Source organism: Notothenia rossii, assembly GCF_949606895.1.
Source record: "Notothenia rossii genome assembly, chromosome: 7".
NCBI classification, from domain to species: Eukaryota; Metazoa; Chordata; class Actinopteri; order Perciformes; family Nototheniidae; genus Notothenia; species Notothenia rossii.
Genome location: NC_136905.1, coordinates 8,244,069 through 8,260,153, shown reverse-complemented (window position 1 = coordinate 8,260,153; position 16,085 = coordinate 8,244,069). Strand labels below are relative to the sequence as shown.

Sequence of the window (16,085 nt, the reverse complement as noted above, 5' to 3'; positions counted from 1 at the left end):
ATCAGAGCAGTTAGTCAAGGAAATGTGTGTTTACCCTAAAAAAAAACAATTTAGGCTTAATGTAATAAAACAGAAATGTTAAATTGAAGATTTATCAGATTGTGTTTAAAGTCCTGTGATGGTTTGAACCGAAGCGAACACGTTGATAAAAATACAGAATGGGCCTTATACAGTATGCATAAATACCATTCGGTGTATCACTGTCTATTTGATCACTTTTCAAAGACCGCCTGTGATGTTCAAAAACAATATATTTCTATCCATCTATATGTTGTATTTCTGTTGTGTAATTTGAAGACTATTCAAACAATTGAAAGGTGCTAGCCTTGACAGACAGAACCGTACAATTATGAGCCACTGTGGTGCTAAATATTAAAAAGAGCAGTGTGTCAGAAAGAGCCGCTTTGTAGGGATCAGGGACAACCTGCGGGGCCAAACAATTCAAATAAGATCGACCAGAACATTTATGAAAAGTTCCCACAGCTTTCAAAAATTATTATAGGTATTATTTTTAATTTTCATGCAATATTTTATGGAGATCTTTGCTACATCAAGGATAGAGATACAGTAGATCCTGGACTTTGTCTCACAAAGACTTTAATATCTCTGATGTGCAATAACAGCTCAGTGCAATATAAAGCCAATTTACGCTTTATTGTTATTTACAATATGTAAACTTCAATATTTTTTCATGGGCAGTTTTTTGTAAGAAATACAGCTACTTATATTTTAATTATGTTTACCCTGCTTTTACCTATTGTGTGCCATATAATAACCAATCAATCTACCCTTTGTCTACACTGTAATTTGCTGTTGTAATGCCATAAATGTCCATGTTGCGGGACAAATAAAGGAATTCTGATCGTCTTATTATTTATATATTGTGGTGACACGTTATGATACACAATTTACCGTTGGGATTATTGTGTTGCAACTCGGACCCGTGAGTGAGGGTACCGGGGTTGTTTTCATTCATGCTAGCTTGACATGCAGTAGCAGTAAATGTACTTACCTTGTCTTGATTAATGGATAATAAAGTGTGGAGTTCCATATTGAACACACCGCCTCTGACTCCCTTTCATTGGCTCTACAATATACACATTATGTAGATCATGTCTCACCCAGCATGACGAGGTGCGTGATGCCTTGCTCGTTGCCGCTGGGGTAGGTGGCGTACTCGCAGATGTACTTCCCCTCATCGGTCATCCCCACGTTGCTGATCTCGATGGAGGGGCTGACCACGTTGGGGGGGCTGGGCGCGAAGCTGACTCTGCCCTTCACCGGTGAGTCGGGGTAGTTGGGATCATAGTTGGGTAGAAACACGGCGATGTTGATCCTCTCTCCATCCTTCGGCTCGTAGATCCAGGTGACCTGCGTTAAAGGGGCACAGTGGTTAGGATTAGGGCTGAACGATTAATCGATTTTAAATCGAAATCGCGATTTTAAATGATGCGATTATCAAATCGAAAAGCCTGTGTCAGTCATCCACACCAATCAGAAGTGCTGTGCTCCACATGTACCAGCCATTGTTAACCAATCAGAAGTGGCCCATGATAGAAGGTGATAGACAGCTTAATCGAAAATTGAAAGTGCCTGCCCTTTCCAAATGGCTTCCAATGGAGCTCTCCTAGATGGTTTGGTGAAACAAACCATCTGAGTCAGGTTAGTAATGCCCCATCACATGTTTCTATTACAGGGTGAATCTTAAACTAAAGCTTGACTTTAAAGCAACCCAACGGAAGTTTCATGTAAGTTTAGTTCTTTCACTCGTAGCTCGGGCTGCGGGGGGTCGCTTCAAAACAAATATCGCAATTCGAATCGCAATATTTGTCAGAAAAATCGCAATTCGATTTTTTTCCCAAAATCGTGCAGCCCTAGTTAGGATGCGTACAGTGAAAAACATCAGGCCTTATTCAACACATCATTGATAACACACACTGGAGAGCATTTTAAGAAATGTCTGTGAACTCCACAGGGCAGCTTTCGCAGCCTCCCAATCAAATAAGTAGAGCAGGTATGAATATGGATGTGACTTTCAGGAGCCGCACTCTCTCTCTGAGCCACTCTTAGCGGAACCAAAAACCGTTGTGTACTTCCCACTTCATTGAGATGCGACTAAGAAGTGTTTCATTAGCATATTCAATCCCCTAAAGCAAAATTAAGCTTAGTATTGTTTGTACGGCATAATAAAGTATTAAGCCTAAATGTGATAAAAACCTATTACTAGCCTTGGGATGAATTCTGTGGGCTTTGATTTGCTAGATTACGGGATGATGGGATAGGTACACAAGGCACATGGACCTGTATTATCGTTTAATGTTTATTCTCATTGCAATGAATTGATGTTTTCCATCTGTGCGACTTCCCACACCTGCAGGAAGAGGTTGATACACACACATTTTAAAATACCACATTGTGTATTCGCTTAATGGCCGCTGTGTAAGCTGAAATTGTGACAGCAAATTGTAGTCCCAAGCTATTTCATCACATTGTACCGAGTCAAGTCAGCACATTGAGCTGCAACTTTGGGATGAATCAAACATTTTTTTTATTTGATTCGATATCACAAACCCATTTTAGAGCTTATGTGAGTGCGGTTGTAAAAAGAAGAAACCAAATCCCAGCTGAAAAAGAAAGATCAATTGTATCATGACAGTTTCTATCGTACCATTGTGAGCTGAATCCCAGTGGCATCAGTGAAGGCACAGCGCAGGTTGACTGTCTGGCCGGGGTAAGACAACACCTCGGGCTCCACCTTCACCCGCTGACCCGACACTCCTAGGAGAGGAAGAGAGAGAAACATTAATGTCTGTCCTGTCCTTAACTAGGATAGGAGGCGAGGAAAGGGAGCAGGGGAATGGTGTTAGAACAAAGCCTGCTGATGATAAATGAGGACAGTGTGGAAGTGTCTGCTACAACAGAGGGCAGCTTTAGTGAACATAGGCAAGTAGGCCAAGAGTCTGATATCTCTCCATGACTTTCATGTGAAAGGAGTAAGCGAAACAAAAACAAAATAAGTAGATGTGTGCTGGAATAAAAGAGAGAAGAAAAGCCAGTTCTCTTTTGCACATAGGTCATAAATCATGGGGATGGTTCATGCTGTTCTATAGCCGGCCATTTGCTGTGCCGACACATTCCTCTATTACAGCAAAGGGTGAAAATAAATATGCTTTTCTTAGTGTCGTGTGTGAGAAACTGAAAGTGCCACGCGTGTGTGCATATGTGTGTGTGTGTAATCCAGGTCCCTGTGAAAATGTAATTACTTGTATGAGTAAGCGCGCATTAGTGTGTGTGAGATGGCACCTGTTTTAAGTAACAGTGGATTACCTACTGATACACAACTTCAAATGTCTGCAGCCAGGGCTCTGTGTGCGCACAATGTATTCACCAGCAGGATACACACACACAACAGCCCCAGAGAAACACAATTTACCCTAAAGACAAACAATTACTCGCCGAACTGGTTCCACCCGTTTGTGCTGAGCCAAAGCTGTTGTGTTGAAAGTAATATGATCTGCAGGGCTGATACAAAACACCCACTCGCATGAAACCCATGGGCAAGTAGATAAGAGGGAAAGGCCAGTGCTGTCTTTCTCTTTTGACGAGCAATAAACACCTCAGCTTCTCTACTCAAGGGAGTTCTGAGATATCAATACGGAGGAAGAGAAGAGAGAGGAAGGAGCAGAAAGACTTGAGCGGGAAAGAGGAGGAAAACAAGCCTAGAATAACACCAGCTCTCACAGGACCAGCCCAATTTACAACCACAAAACAACCCCCTTGTAGCCACAGAGGAACCTCTGGACAACCACTAAGCAGCCCGTGGGAGCCAGAGAGCCTCATCGGGCTGGAGAGAGGAACAGATTGCTTTTTTTATTCTCTATTGCTCACATACATATCTGTGCAAGAACACACACAAAAGCTCATGACAGTTTCATTACAGATCTCTTGACCTGTGATCTTTCCAACGCCTGGAGTGTTTAGTAAAGACGGAGCAACAAGCCTCTGTCAATCTATTTTAACTATTCAAACAGATTAGCTTGGGGAATGGGAACACAATGAAGGGTTATTGAAACCCTTGATTACTAATCTTGTTTAGAGTATGGTCTAATGTCAAAGTTCATTACACAATGTTCCAGATAAGTTGCTCCGCCTCAGGTTTTCCTTGTGAGCACATTTAAATGAACACAGGAGCGCGTGCACAGCTTGTGATGCGGGGGCAGAGCCTGTTGTCTGTCATTCTGAAGCAATAAGGGGAGAGCCAACCCAGGTCAGATCCTGCAGAGCTCAGATGAGAGACAGGCTGGCCTTATGAGACTCCAGACTGCCCCGGGGAAATGAATATTACACACAAGCACGTCTTCACACCCGTCTTCGTCCTCCACGATGGTCCCTAAGTCCCAGCCCTGAAGTCTCAGAGAATCCGTGTCATTAGAAGAGCAGACACGGAAAGGAAAAGTCGGCGTGTGCGTGCGTGTGCTTGAACACGACAGCCTTTCCTAGATGCTGAGGCAAGGCGGCATTTGAAATAGTAATTGTCAGTATAAATATTGAGAGAGCATCGGTCGTATTAAAACAGAAGAGAGAGAGAGACAGGAGGTGGAGGGAGGCAGGAATTAAGGGAACGAGAGAATAAAAGACGGTTCAAGGGTAAGACTGGGAGGCGGGGAGGAGCGACGGGGGGAGAGAAAGTGGGGAGGGGAGGGAGAACAGAAGCCTTGTGTCACCGCTGCTCTACTTTACAGTAGCAGCGCTGCCTGCAGGTGCCATTGGAATAACCCTACCAAACAAACGCAGGCCCACGCAAACTGTCCTCTTCAGCGTCCTCGAGTAGTCAGATGCCAGCGTCCCGAGTACTGTCACCTATCATTATGTCTTTAACACCCACATGATGTGCACACACACACACACGCTGATGGCATATTAACGCCGTCCTCTCTGATCCCCCTCCCGGTCACGGTGACATTTCCATATTTCCCACCCTTCGTCTGTGGAGAGGAAAATGAGTCAGGAAGGAAGGAAGGAAGGAGGAGAGAGGAAGTGTGCACGAAGGATGGAAGAGCAGAGACAGTCTGGGAATGCCAAAGTGATGGAGGGGGGGGGGGCTGGGGAAGTGGGGATGAAAGTGTGTGAAGAGAGCGTGGTGCCAGGAATAGAGAATGAAAGGGGGAGTGCAAAGACAGAGTGGTGAGAGAAGAGGAGAGAGGAGGAGAAGGATCTCGATGGGGAGACGGTGTGAGCGATAAACAAGGTTAATAGGAGACAGCTGAGGGACAAAAGAGAGACATTCAGAAGAGTGAGAGAAACACGAGAAGTGAGAGAGGAAGTAGGTGAAACAGAGAACCTAAAAATGGAGACGACTGGGTGGAGGGGGGGGGGAGGGGGTTGGTACAGGTGGAGAGAAACAGAGCGAGGAGAGGGGAGAACAGACGGGAGGTGTGAGGCAGGAGAGACTCCACACCTGACCTTGTGTGAAACAGTGGCCGTGAAGAAGAGAATGTGAGTGAAGGAGAGAATGTGAGTGAAGGAGAGAATGTGAGTGAAGAAGAAGCAGACTGAATGAGCCGGAGGAAGCCGGGAGAGAGTAAAGAAAAAAAAGACGGATAAAAACTCAAAATCCTAATTTCCTCTGCAGCCCAATGGAGCTTAAAAAGCGAGCAGACGCTTATCAGCCTGTGTCCGCCTGCCTGGCTAACTCTGACGCCTAATGGCATTCATGTCCTCTGCCTGAGCCTCGCTACAGTGGAGGAAAGCACAACGTCAGGGGGACAGGGAGAGCAGGCCATCACCTAAAATATCTAATGGCCTTCAGAGCTCACCGACTCTCTGCCATCTCATCAGGCTAGTGGCTGTGCGCTGTCAGGAGGGCCAGGATGAAGCTCTGCTATTCTCCGTGTCCCTGAAGATTGCTTCCCTGTGTGTGAGAGTACATAAGAGTGTGCTTTCTTTGGCCTTTCTAGTGCATTGCCGTCTTAATAATACCTCATTCACACCAACGGTGTTTCAGGGCCGGTTCGAAGCTGGAGCTTGAAAAGCACCGGGTTTTCCTGTTCACAGCTTAGCTCCGGAATCCGGTTCGTTTCAAGCACCAAACAATTGTCGGGCTAGAGCAAAAGCACCACATACGTCACGCTTACGTCGAGGCGGGGGCAGGGGCGGGATCAACTCCTGAACAACAACAAAAAGCCGGCGGTTTATCCAGTTTGTACACAACGATGGAGAAACTTAACAAGCAGCAGTGGTCCACTGAAGAGACCAGCTACCTACTGGGAATCTGGTCTGGTGGAGCACAATCAGCCATTGTTGTCGGTGTCAGCTGTGAGGGGTTTCCGCGCGGTTTGGCTTTATGAAGCAGGCACGCAAACAGTTACGTCATGACGCAAACGATGACGCAATGACGCAGCACCAGTCGGACTCTGGGCAATGTGAAAAGAGCCGGAGCTAAACCGAAGAACCGGTTCTGAACCTGAAAAGCTCTAGCACGGAGCTTGAACCGGAGTTGCGTTGGTGTGAATGAGGTATAAGTGTTCTTGGCTTTCATTATTCTTCCAGCTTTGGATGAATTTCTCAATTTCTTTTCTTTATGTTATTGTTCCGCCCACCCTATTTACTCATGGGGAATAATAGCTTTGATACAAGCAGTTTGGAGTGTCACTCTTTCTGACCTTTCTCTTACAGGAGAACCAGAATAGACCCCATCCCACCTCCTAATGTAATGACTTGACAAGTGTTGGATTTCAACCGTGATGTTGTTTGGTCACAAAACAAAGAATGTATGAAGTAGGGCTGCACAATTTGGAAGAAAGAGCTTAATTTTTTTACTTTACTGATATTGAAATAGCGATATGATTAATAATTTTGGAAAATATATTAAAATCATCATGGTGTGATTTTTGTAAATAAATATATGGAATTAAGTCTGAAGAATACGATTTGTAGGCTACGACATCTATACAGCTCCAAAATACTTAATTTAGAATAATATTTACATATTTTGCCTATAACTAAATGCTAAGCTTCCTGCTATTTGCATATTGTTCTAGCCCAAATAATGATTTCGATCACATTTCCATTAATTGTGCAGCCCTGGTCTGCAGTGTATATAATCACCTACACTGTTTTGGTTGCTTAATTATTGCTTACACAAAATAATGTAAAACAGGTAATCAGTCTAACATCACTTCCATCGAAAGCTCCAATTCTCTTCGGCTCGACGCACAGGCATAAATTATATTTGATGCACAATAAATATGTCCATTAAAAATGAAACAAAGTGGTATAGGGATGTTGAGATCATATGCTTACAAAAGGGCAGGTTTACACACCACTTATTTATGTTCAGTTGTGCGTATCATCTTTTGTGCCATGAAATGCCTCACCTCATAATAAATGCATGTTGAGTGTGTATGTCATTACATATTCACCACCATACGTTCAACCATAAGACACTGCATGCTGTAACTTCCACCCAAACCAGAACCTGGGTGTTTGAAACTGCAAAAAGGATGATCCATCAGATGATGTTTCTCTTGTTTCATGCCTTAGCTTTTATTCTCAGTGCGACGGTGCGTGTTTGTATGCTGGCCTTGGATACAAGTTTTCTAAATGGAAGCGCTGCCAAATACCATCTCTGTGCGGCTCCACATGTGCAATTTAGTTTGGAGACATTGGCACAGAGAGGCTGATTCAATTCCACGATTATCACTGGGGTTGTAGTTCTGTACGGTGCAGCTGCTAAGTATTGGGACATTGGCATTTTTTTTGGCTTTGCACTCAAGCAAATGGAGTCGAAATGAAGCAATAACGGAGATTAAAATGCTGACTTTTGGCTTAAAGGCTGTTTGAGAGTGCTTATTTGCCACTCTGTTCTCCTCCTCTGTGGGAATGAGAGCCCTATTTTTGTACATGGACTTTTAAACAGTGCATAAGAACAACAACAACAAGGCAACAATCCCTGTTTTTCTGGATTTAAACTAAATCCGTTTTTATGACAGGAAATGCTTTACTTTCCTTTTGCTGGTTTGCAGAGCCATAAAAAAATGTGAATGTCCAAACCGGTCTATCCATGAAGAGCAACAGCTTGTGACCACTGTTCCTCCTCACTACATCTTCAATTCTGGTCTTTTTCACTTTATATACTGGGATATTACAGTTTTTATGACCAATGTACCTGTGATTTAGGTGCTGACTGTTCATCTCTTTGGATGACAACAGCGTGGCCACACTGCTGCCGGTCTGCACTAACAGGCGATATCAGTCTGCACCAACCTGAACCTGCTGATGCTACCCGACACTGTGCCGCACGGTTCCTCTGACCTTCACACGCAAATGTGGACGCCACACAAACCCACAGTGAACGTGCATGGGTCGCGCATGCGCACACTCATATTTAGATGTGGATACTTTGGTATGCAGGAGGCAGAGTGGGAATGCAGCTTAGCTCTGACAGGCGAGGCAGCTTGACAAGCCAAGAATAAAACTAGGAAATGAAGACTTGAGGTGTGTCTCGGCTTCTCATTGACCTTTCCGCTGGTCTCTCTATAAGAGAGGCCAATCGATAGCACACGAGAAAGCTACATTTAGAAATAGCCACTGCTCATTATGGACTTCTCCGATGACATCCCATCATAATCCATTCATGCTGTAAGCTGTGCTAGACGGTGGTTTGATAGAGAATCACACTTCAAAGGATCAAGGCCATCGCGCGACATCTGCACTCAAAAATCACCATGGATGTCAATCAGTGTGGAAACGTAACAAAGACACACTGTAGTAAAAGGGTTGGTGTTGCATCGAGGTTGCATTGCAGGAGACGGCAGGTAAGATGAATCAGTCCTTCTGATGCAACAGGAGCAGAAGAGAGATAAAATAAAGAAAAGGTGCATCAAGAAGGGAGTGCTACATTTCACTTTGTTCACAGAGCCATGATGAAATATTTGATAACTGACTCTGAACCGAGTGTGGAAAGAGAAAGGGAATCAGACACACAGGACGAAATGAGGAAGGGAAGTAGAAATGTAACAGAAGGAGAGCAAAGGAGAAATAGGGGTTTGGAGGGAGGGACACAGAGACATGAACAGGCTTCAAAGTGCCAAGGAGAAATGAACAGCTGGAGGAGAAATCTGCACAGGGAGGTGTGTGTGTGTCAGTGTGTGTACACTGATGCGTATTGCTATTTAGCTGCCTGTTTATAACAAACATGCCTTAGGAATGGAGCGAATCATATTTGCAAAAATAAGCATTTGCCAATTCAATTAAGTGCAACCTGTTAATGAGAAAGACCCGGCAGGGAAGTTTAAAGAACCCTTAAAAAATACAGTTTTATATTCCCCTTTAAAAACGTCAGCTTTTACATTTCAAACGTCCTGCCTCCAGCTGGACTGTGACCTTAGTCTTGCAGGGAGACTACGTCCATACAGTATGCATGAGTTGGAGGAAACTGGCAAAGTCAAAGAATTCACAATGGGACCTCGCAGAAATTTAACTACAGGGTCTCTGACATGGAATTACATACACCATAACCCCCATGCATGCATCTCTCTGTGGACCTCCTCTATCTAACCCTCAGCTCTGTGCATAGCACAAACTGAATATTTCAGGTCGAGCAAACTCCGGCGGTCAAACATGTCTGAAATAGGAATCGTGTACGTTTGAATGAAATTGGAAAAAACAGGAGTAATCCATCAACTATACATGCTGGGTTCTTTGGTTAAACTTCAGAGTATCACACCTCCCAACAGATGAACCCAACAACCAACAACATACACACCATGCTAAATCATTTAGCATCTGCCAGGCTAAGGGAAAACCGTGCATAAGAGATACAATGGTGTGTGTGTGTGGTGAGACAAAGCACATCTCCACACGTACAACTGCTAGGTAAGGTATAACCACATTTAGACAGGCAGCCACGCACACACGCGCTCAGGATGGAGAAGCACTCTTCTCCACTGGGTAAATAATTAATCCCCGGGTAAGAAGGAAAGCAGTGTGCTCTCCTCCTCCTCCTCTCATCTCTTCATTATTGATAAACACCAACATCTACACTGTACCTGACCCAGGAGAGGGAGGGAAAGGAGAGCGAAAGAAAGAAAGAGAGGGTCAGATAGAGATGACTGCGACAGAGGATGACTGAGGGATGGGAAGGAATGCAGCAAAGTAAGGAGGTGAATGAAACGTAGAACACAAAACACGGGGAAATGACCAAGGCCGTTCGATGGGGGCACGGTTTTTTACGGCTGTTTTTTTCTGGTGCCGGGCCTGTTTAGGGTCGGTAAAGTGTCGCTCGTAACAGCCAGTTTACTGTGGCCAGAGAGGACACCGCTCTCCTGAGCCAAACAAATAACTGCTGCCTCCACACCGCCTCGCTGCTATCGCCCCAGCACACTGAATAAGTGACTGAATAACTAACTGGCTGGATGGCTGACAGACACCCGGCTCCCCTGCGGCTCCCGGCTCTGCTTTGTCTGCCCGGCGCTGCACTTCATTCTACCTCCGCAGCTCGCCTTCTCTCCACATCCCTCACTTCTTCTCTCCTCTCGGTGTAATGACCCTGTCCCGTCTTTTCATTTTGGAATAAATCCTTTTCATCCCTCTGGCTCATTCTCCTCTTCCTTGTCTTTTTTCTTTTTTTGTTTCAACTCTGCTAGTTCCTTTTTCTGTCTCACTCCTTCATTCTAGCCCTGTGTGCCATCACTCTTCATGGTAATTGTACAGGGCGTGTTATTTTAGCCCTGCAAGTGATTTCTGGGTTTTACAGCCGGCTGACCGAAGTGACAGATCTGCAGTCAGTGAGCAAGCATACAAATGTAAATCAGAAGCTTTAGGAAACACCATTTTCAGATGGGTCAGTGTGGGAAAAATCTTGATCTGGACCCCATTAAGTATTCTGAGGGCCTGCACTTCTCTATCCGGTCCAGCAGGAAGCTCGCCAAAAAACACTTTGTGTGTGTGTGTGTGTGTGTGTGTGTGTGTGTGTGTGTGTGTGTGTGTGTGTGTGTGTGTGTGTGTGTGTGTGTGTGTGTGTGTGTGTGTGTGTGTGTGTGTGTGTGTGTGTGTGTGTGTGTGTGTGTGTGTGTGTGTGTGTGTGTGTGTATGCATCCAGAGTCTGGCAGCATCTGAGTTTGGAAATAGCCGTGAATTAAAGGATCAGGCTAAGTCAGAAGTGCACAGCTGGAGAAAAGTGCCAGGTAGTTGTGCTTCTGCAAATGTCCAAGGCATGCTGTTTACGTATGTGTGTGTCTCTTTATCCATCATTTCCTGTATGTGCATGCTTGTGTGTGTATACATCCAGCCCTCTGTGTGACAGTTGTTAACATAACGTGATGGTGCGTCCTTGTTTTCACCTCCCTAACAACACTTGGCTGTCTATCGAGGTGTCAGAGGATATATTTCAGTCTGGGTGTGATTCCTTTCCCGAATTAAAAACAGAGCCGCCTGTTAAAGTGAAAGGAATTCCATGACAACCCCGCCTCCGGACCCAAACACAGCTGTGTTTCCTTTGTCTCCAACGCTCACCTATCCTCCACCTTGGGGAGGGGGCCTTTATTTCCCAACTGCTCTCCCCAGAGTGTCATGGCCACCACGCATCCCACTCCTGACAAGCCCATTGGTCAACAACGCTGTCATGACGCCCATCATTCATAGTTGAGGGGGCGAGAGACTAATCCAATTTATACTGCACATTATAGGATTAAAATGCAGTACGGTGATATGAGAGCTATTAGCGCAGTCAATCTGTCAGGAGGATCACACAGCGTGGTACCAAATCAATGGCGGCCATATGGAAGACAGAAGGTCAGACACCACAAGCAAACAGACAAGGAGGTGTGTACCAATATTATGATAGACTGCATCCGTCACAACCACCAGTTGGATCAAATTACTGACGGCAGGTCTGTGTAGGAGCACAGAGAGAAGTGTGCAGGGATGGATTTTTAGACAACAGAAGATTATGTTCTAAAATATGACACCCACCACTTGTGTGTTTATGCACCTGCAAAATTATCACTCACATAAATTGGGATATATTGTGGTTATGACTCATATTATTAATGTTCAAATGTCAGAGATATGGATAGCTGATTGGTCCGCCTGCATTTTAATAATAAGAGGTCATGTTTTTAAATTAAATCTAGTTTTACAAGACAAATGAGAGCTACAAGGAGGTGAGAAGATACGGCAATTATTAAACATCGAGCAGGTAGAATGTAGCAAACCAATAAAAAGATAAAAGAGGTGGAGGTCGATAGATAACTGAAGCAATTAAAAAGCAGAAAGAATCCACGCATTGTGTGCTGGAACAGCTGCATTGTGTGCGTCGGAGTTTCCTCCCCGCAGGTCTGCAGTGCGCTGCGAGGGCGGAGGTGAGCGGCCTTTTGTCTACGAGTCTCAATAGGAGGCAGGTAAGATGAAACTTTCCACTACAACACATCCCGCCCATCAGTTCTCTCATTAAGGAGGAGGGGGAAAGGTGATACCGAGGAGGGCGGGGATGGAGAGGAAAAGAGAAAGAATGTTCAAACTGTGGTTTCTATTAGACTCAATAAAAGTAGGAGTGTAATAAGCGTCAGGTTCTCATGAAGGAGGATGCTTTCTGGCCCTCCCTCCGTCTCTTTCCTTTGTACTGTGTGCTAAGATCAACTCTCTGAAGGACAGTCACTATGACAACTTGCCTTGGGAACATGGTGTATTGTTTTGACACTGGCTGATGGATGAATGAGCGAAGATTTAATAGACAGACAGACGTATAGATCAAGGAGACAGATCCATAGAGGGACTGGTGCATAACCTTAGCTTCCCTCTCCACTCAATCTGTTAAATATAAATCAGACAAAAGCTATTGATAACACGAGGTTGGCTGTCTCCATGGCCCAGTTCAAGGTAAAAAATTCAAATACATCACAAAACCACTTTATTTATGATTTAAAATGCACCTGTGCATGACTCAAGTTATACATATAGACTAAAAGAAAGAAAGAAGAAAATAAAGCGAGAAATACAAAATATATATATATTGTTAGTAGCATGTAAAGCATAAAAACACCTTGGGCTAGGCTATATGAGAATATATTTATTTTATCCAACCGTCAATATATACATTTCAACAATATTGTAGGGTTAACTAATTAACTTCATAAAATATTTAAACAATGAGACATCAGTATGACTAAGAGGGTAAAGGCAAATAATAGAACAGCTAGAACAGTCTGTGAAGTTCAGAAAATACACTTATGAACACCAAAATCTGAGAAAATATGTCGTCTCATATCACAGGTGTTGAAATAATAATTATATATTGCCAAGCCCTAAAAATGACCCATGACTTCAACAGATGTTTGTGTCACGCAATACTTCTGGTCCTAAAAAAAAAAGTCCCGGTTTCATTCCAATAAAAGGTGTGAACAACGCAGTTTCTGTCCGCTGATAAGCTAATAAAGGCAGATAACAGAGGTTCAAAACACTGATAAAAGTGACTCAGACCCCGTTTACACAAGGACGATATGGGTTTTATCCGCATAGTTTCTCTTGCGTATAGCCCTTTCGTTTACACGAGGCCGTAACAAAACGATAGAAACGGACCCCGCAAACGATAACGGGTCCCAAGGTGGATAGATCTGCAAACGAAACGCTCTGGGGGATCAAACGACTCCGTGTGTACACCTCTATAGTACCATCATTTTCTGATAACGATGAAATAGCCCCGCCTCTCCCGCTCAGAGATCAGCTGCTGGGCTGTCAGGAGAGGGGGAGGAAAAGAGAGGATCCATTTTTTATTCTTATATAGAGTCGTTATCAATTTGTTTTAAAGATCAATAAATAACAAAGAAGACCTCTGACCGGCACTTTTCTAATTTAGTCCGGAAGATTTCAACTTTAACGGACATATTGACCGGCGAAAACAAATGTTAACGGAAGCTCTGCCGCACGGTTCCCTCGTCCCTTGGAAGAGGTGGGTGTTTTTCATCTGCTGGTGGACTACCGGAGAGATTTACAGCAGGAGCACACGCCGTCCACAACGGAGAATAAACAGAAGGGCAACCATGGCAACCATGCTCCGGGGTCTTCTTCGCTGCTTTTGGTATATTTTGTGGCGGCAGCAGCGCCACTTACAGGCCCGGCATATGTACTACAGCGTTTCCAGCGGTCCCATGTGAACGGACACGTTAATTGAGCCGAATAAGTGTGAACAGAACACTTTTTTGAAAACGCATACGGTGCGTTAACGCAAACGTTCCCGTGTAAATGGGTTCTCAGAATAATTGCTCCCTCATTTTCAACTGACACGGTCTTTTTTAACAATGCTTATTCATCACGGTGTTTACATGGCAGCTTAATTGATTGTTAAACATTTTACTGGACTTATTTGTAGGACGTCATGTTTGAAGCTTCTGAAAGGTGTTCTTTAGCTCTGTATACATCATTGGAGCTGAAATGTTTAGTTGATTAATGGCTTCGTCAACAAAAACAAATAACAAATTGAAAATCTATTCATTATTAAAGGTAATTTATCAAGCTCAAATTCAGGTCATGGCTTCTCAAAAGTGAGGGTTTTGTGCATTTGTCTTTTTTTATTTTTAACTTAGTATAAATTGACATTTTTGATGGGCTTTTATCAGAATATATAATCATCAGTTTATTCAAAGGCGAAACGAATGGTTATTTTACAACCTATTATAGCAACAACAAAGCTCCAAAGGGTCATAAAGCACCATGACCACAATGAGGTGTTGACTGGAAAATAATCATAGCTTCTGTTGCTGTCAGTGTACAAGATGAAAAGTGAAAAAAACAAGGTCAACCAGTCCAATGCCATTCAATAGAAAACTTTCTGTCAGACAAGAGTACCAAGACACTTATGAAACAAAAAAGCTAATTAACAATTATATTTAAAACAAAGAAAACATTATATTTCAAGACGGAAGAAAACATTATTTTATTTAGTTTGTATTATTATATGAAGAATAAACAACTTTCCTTCCTATTATGCTTCCTGTGGGTTTCCCTTTCCTGTGTGTGTTATATAGGTTTCTGCGTATGTAAATGGTCTGCAAAGGCTAAAATCCCAAAGTTCCCTCGATTATGAGAGAAATAAAGACCTTTTAGAACATTAAAGCATGTTCCTATGTCACAGTAGAGGCACTGAATACAAATAATCGGTTGTGAAATTAGCATATATGGCCCCTTTAACACCGTTACCTGTTTGAAAGGCAAAGAGCAGTTTGAAGCCTGGTTTAAGCCGTAAAGGCTCAGCAGTCACAATGACGCGACAATTGATCACCCTATGATTGAAGTCCCTTCACAGAAATCATGAGGAGGAGCAACAACAAACACCAGCACACCAGAAAAAACACACTCTGCCTTCCCCTGTCAGCGCCTTATTGCATTGTGTTGGAGCTGCCTTTGTTTGCCATTTACAGCCTTAAGGCAGAGTGACAGATAGAGGACTGGGAGGTGAGGGATAGATAGATGGGGTTTGAACAGAGAGAGATGGCCCTGCCATGCTCCACTGGCCAGCTTCAAGGTTAGACAGGCTCCAATGTAACAGCTTCTGTGTAATTAGACAGCGCTCTGTCACGCACTGAAGAATTGCTCCTATTTGTGTCATATTAATGCAGCAATGATATCCCCTACTGTGCTTTGCCATTGAGACCTAATGAAAAAAGGGAAGCCAAGGGGGATTTGTACAAATGTAATTACATTCACAATTCGCCCATCTTCAGATGTAATCACTCGGGTTTAAGTTAAAGGTGGGGTCGGTAATTTTGGAGAAACCAGCTCGAGTGTGCTAGAATTTGAAAATACACAACCAGAACAAATCTGCCACTTCCTTACAGAGCCCCTCCTCCAAAACACACGAACGCGCACATGACCAATGAGGGCATGAGATAAGTTTGTGCACAGATGGAAGGCTGACAGGCAGGTAGGCCATCCAATCATTTTTAGCCGGCCGCTAAAATGATTGGTCGTGCTTTTTACAGTACGGGTTCCACAGATTACATTTTTTAATGGATTTATTGTCAAAGCACTTCAGATATTCATTGCTATCGGGATGTTAAGAGCATTCCATGGAATATAACAACAAGTGT

The 16,085-nt window shown here is 43.7% G+C and overlaps 1 protein-coding gene across 3 annotated transcripts in view; it reads right to left on the bottom strand.

Moving 5' to 3' along the window:
* The window catches only part of LOC307013839 (nectin-2), a 93,959-nt gene that overhangs the window by 59,877 nt on the left and 17,997 nt on the right, over nt 1-16,085 (bottom strand). For all 3 annotated transcript variants that reach the window (XM_079641383.1, XM_079641384.1, XM_079641385.1), the window contains exons 2-3: nt 2,669-2,778; nt 1,122-1,371 (exon numbers count right to left, since the gene is read on the bottom strand). In XM_079641383.1, coding sequence (XP_079497509.1) covers nt 1,122-1,371; nt 2,669-2,778 — 360 coding nt within the window. The remainder of the gene's footprint in view (nt 1-1,121; nt 1,372-2,668; nt 2,779-16,085) is intronic.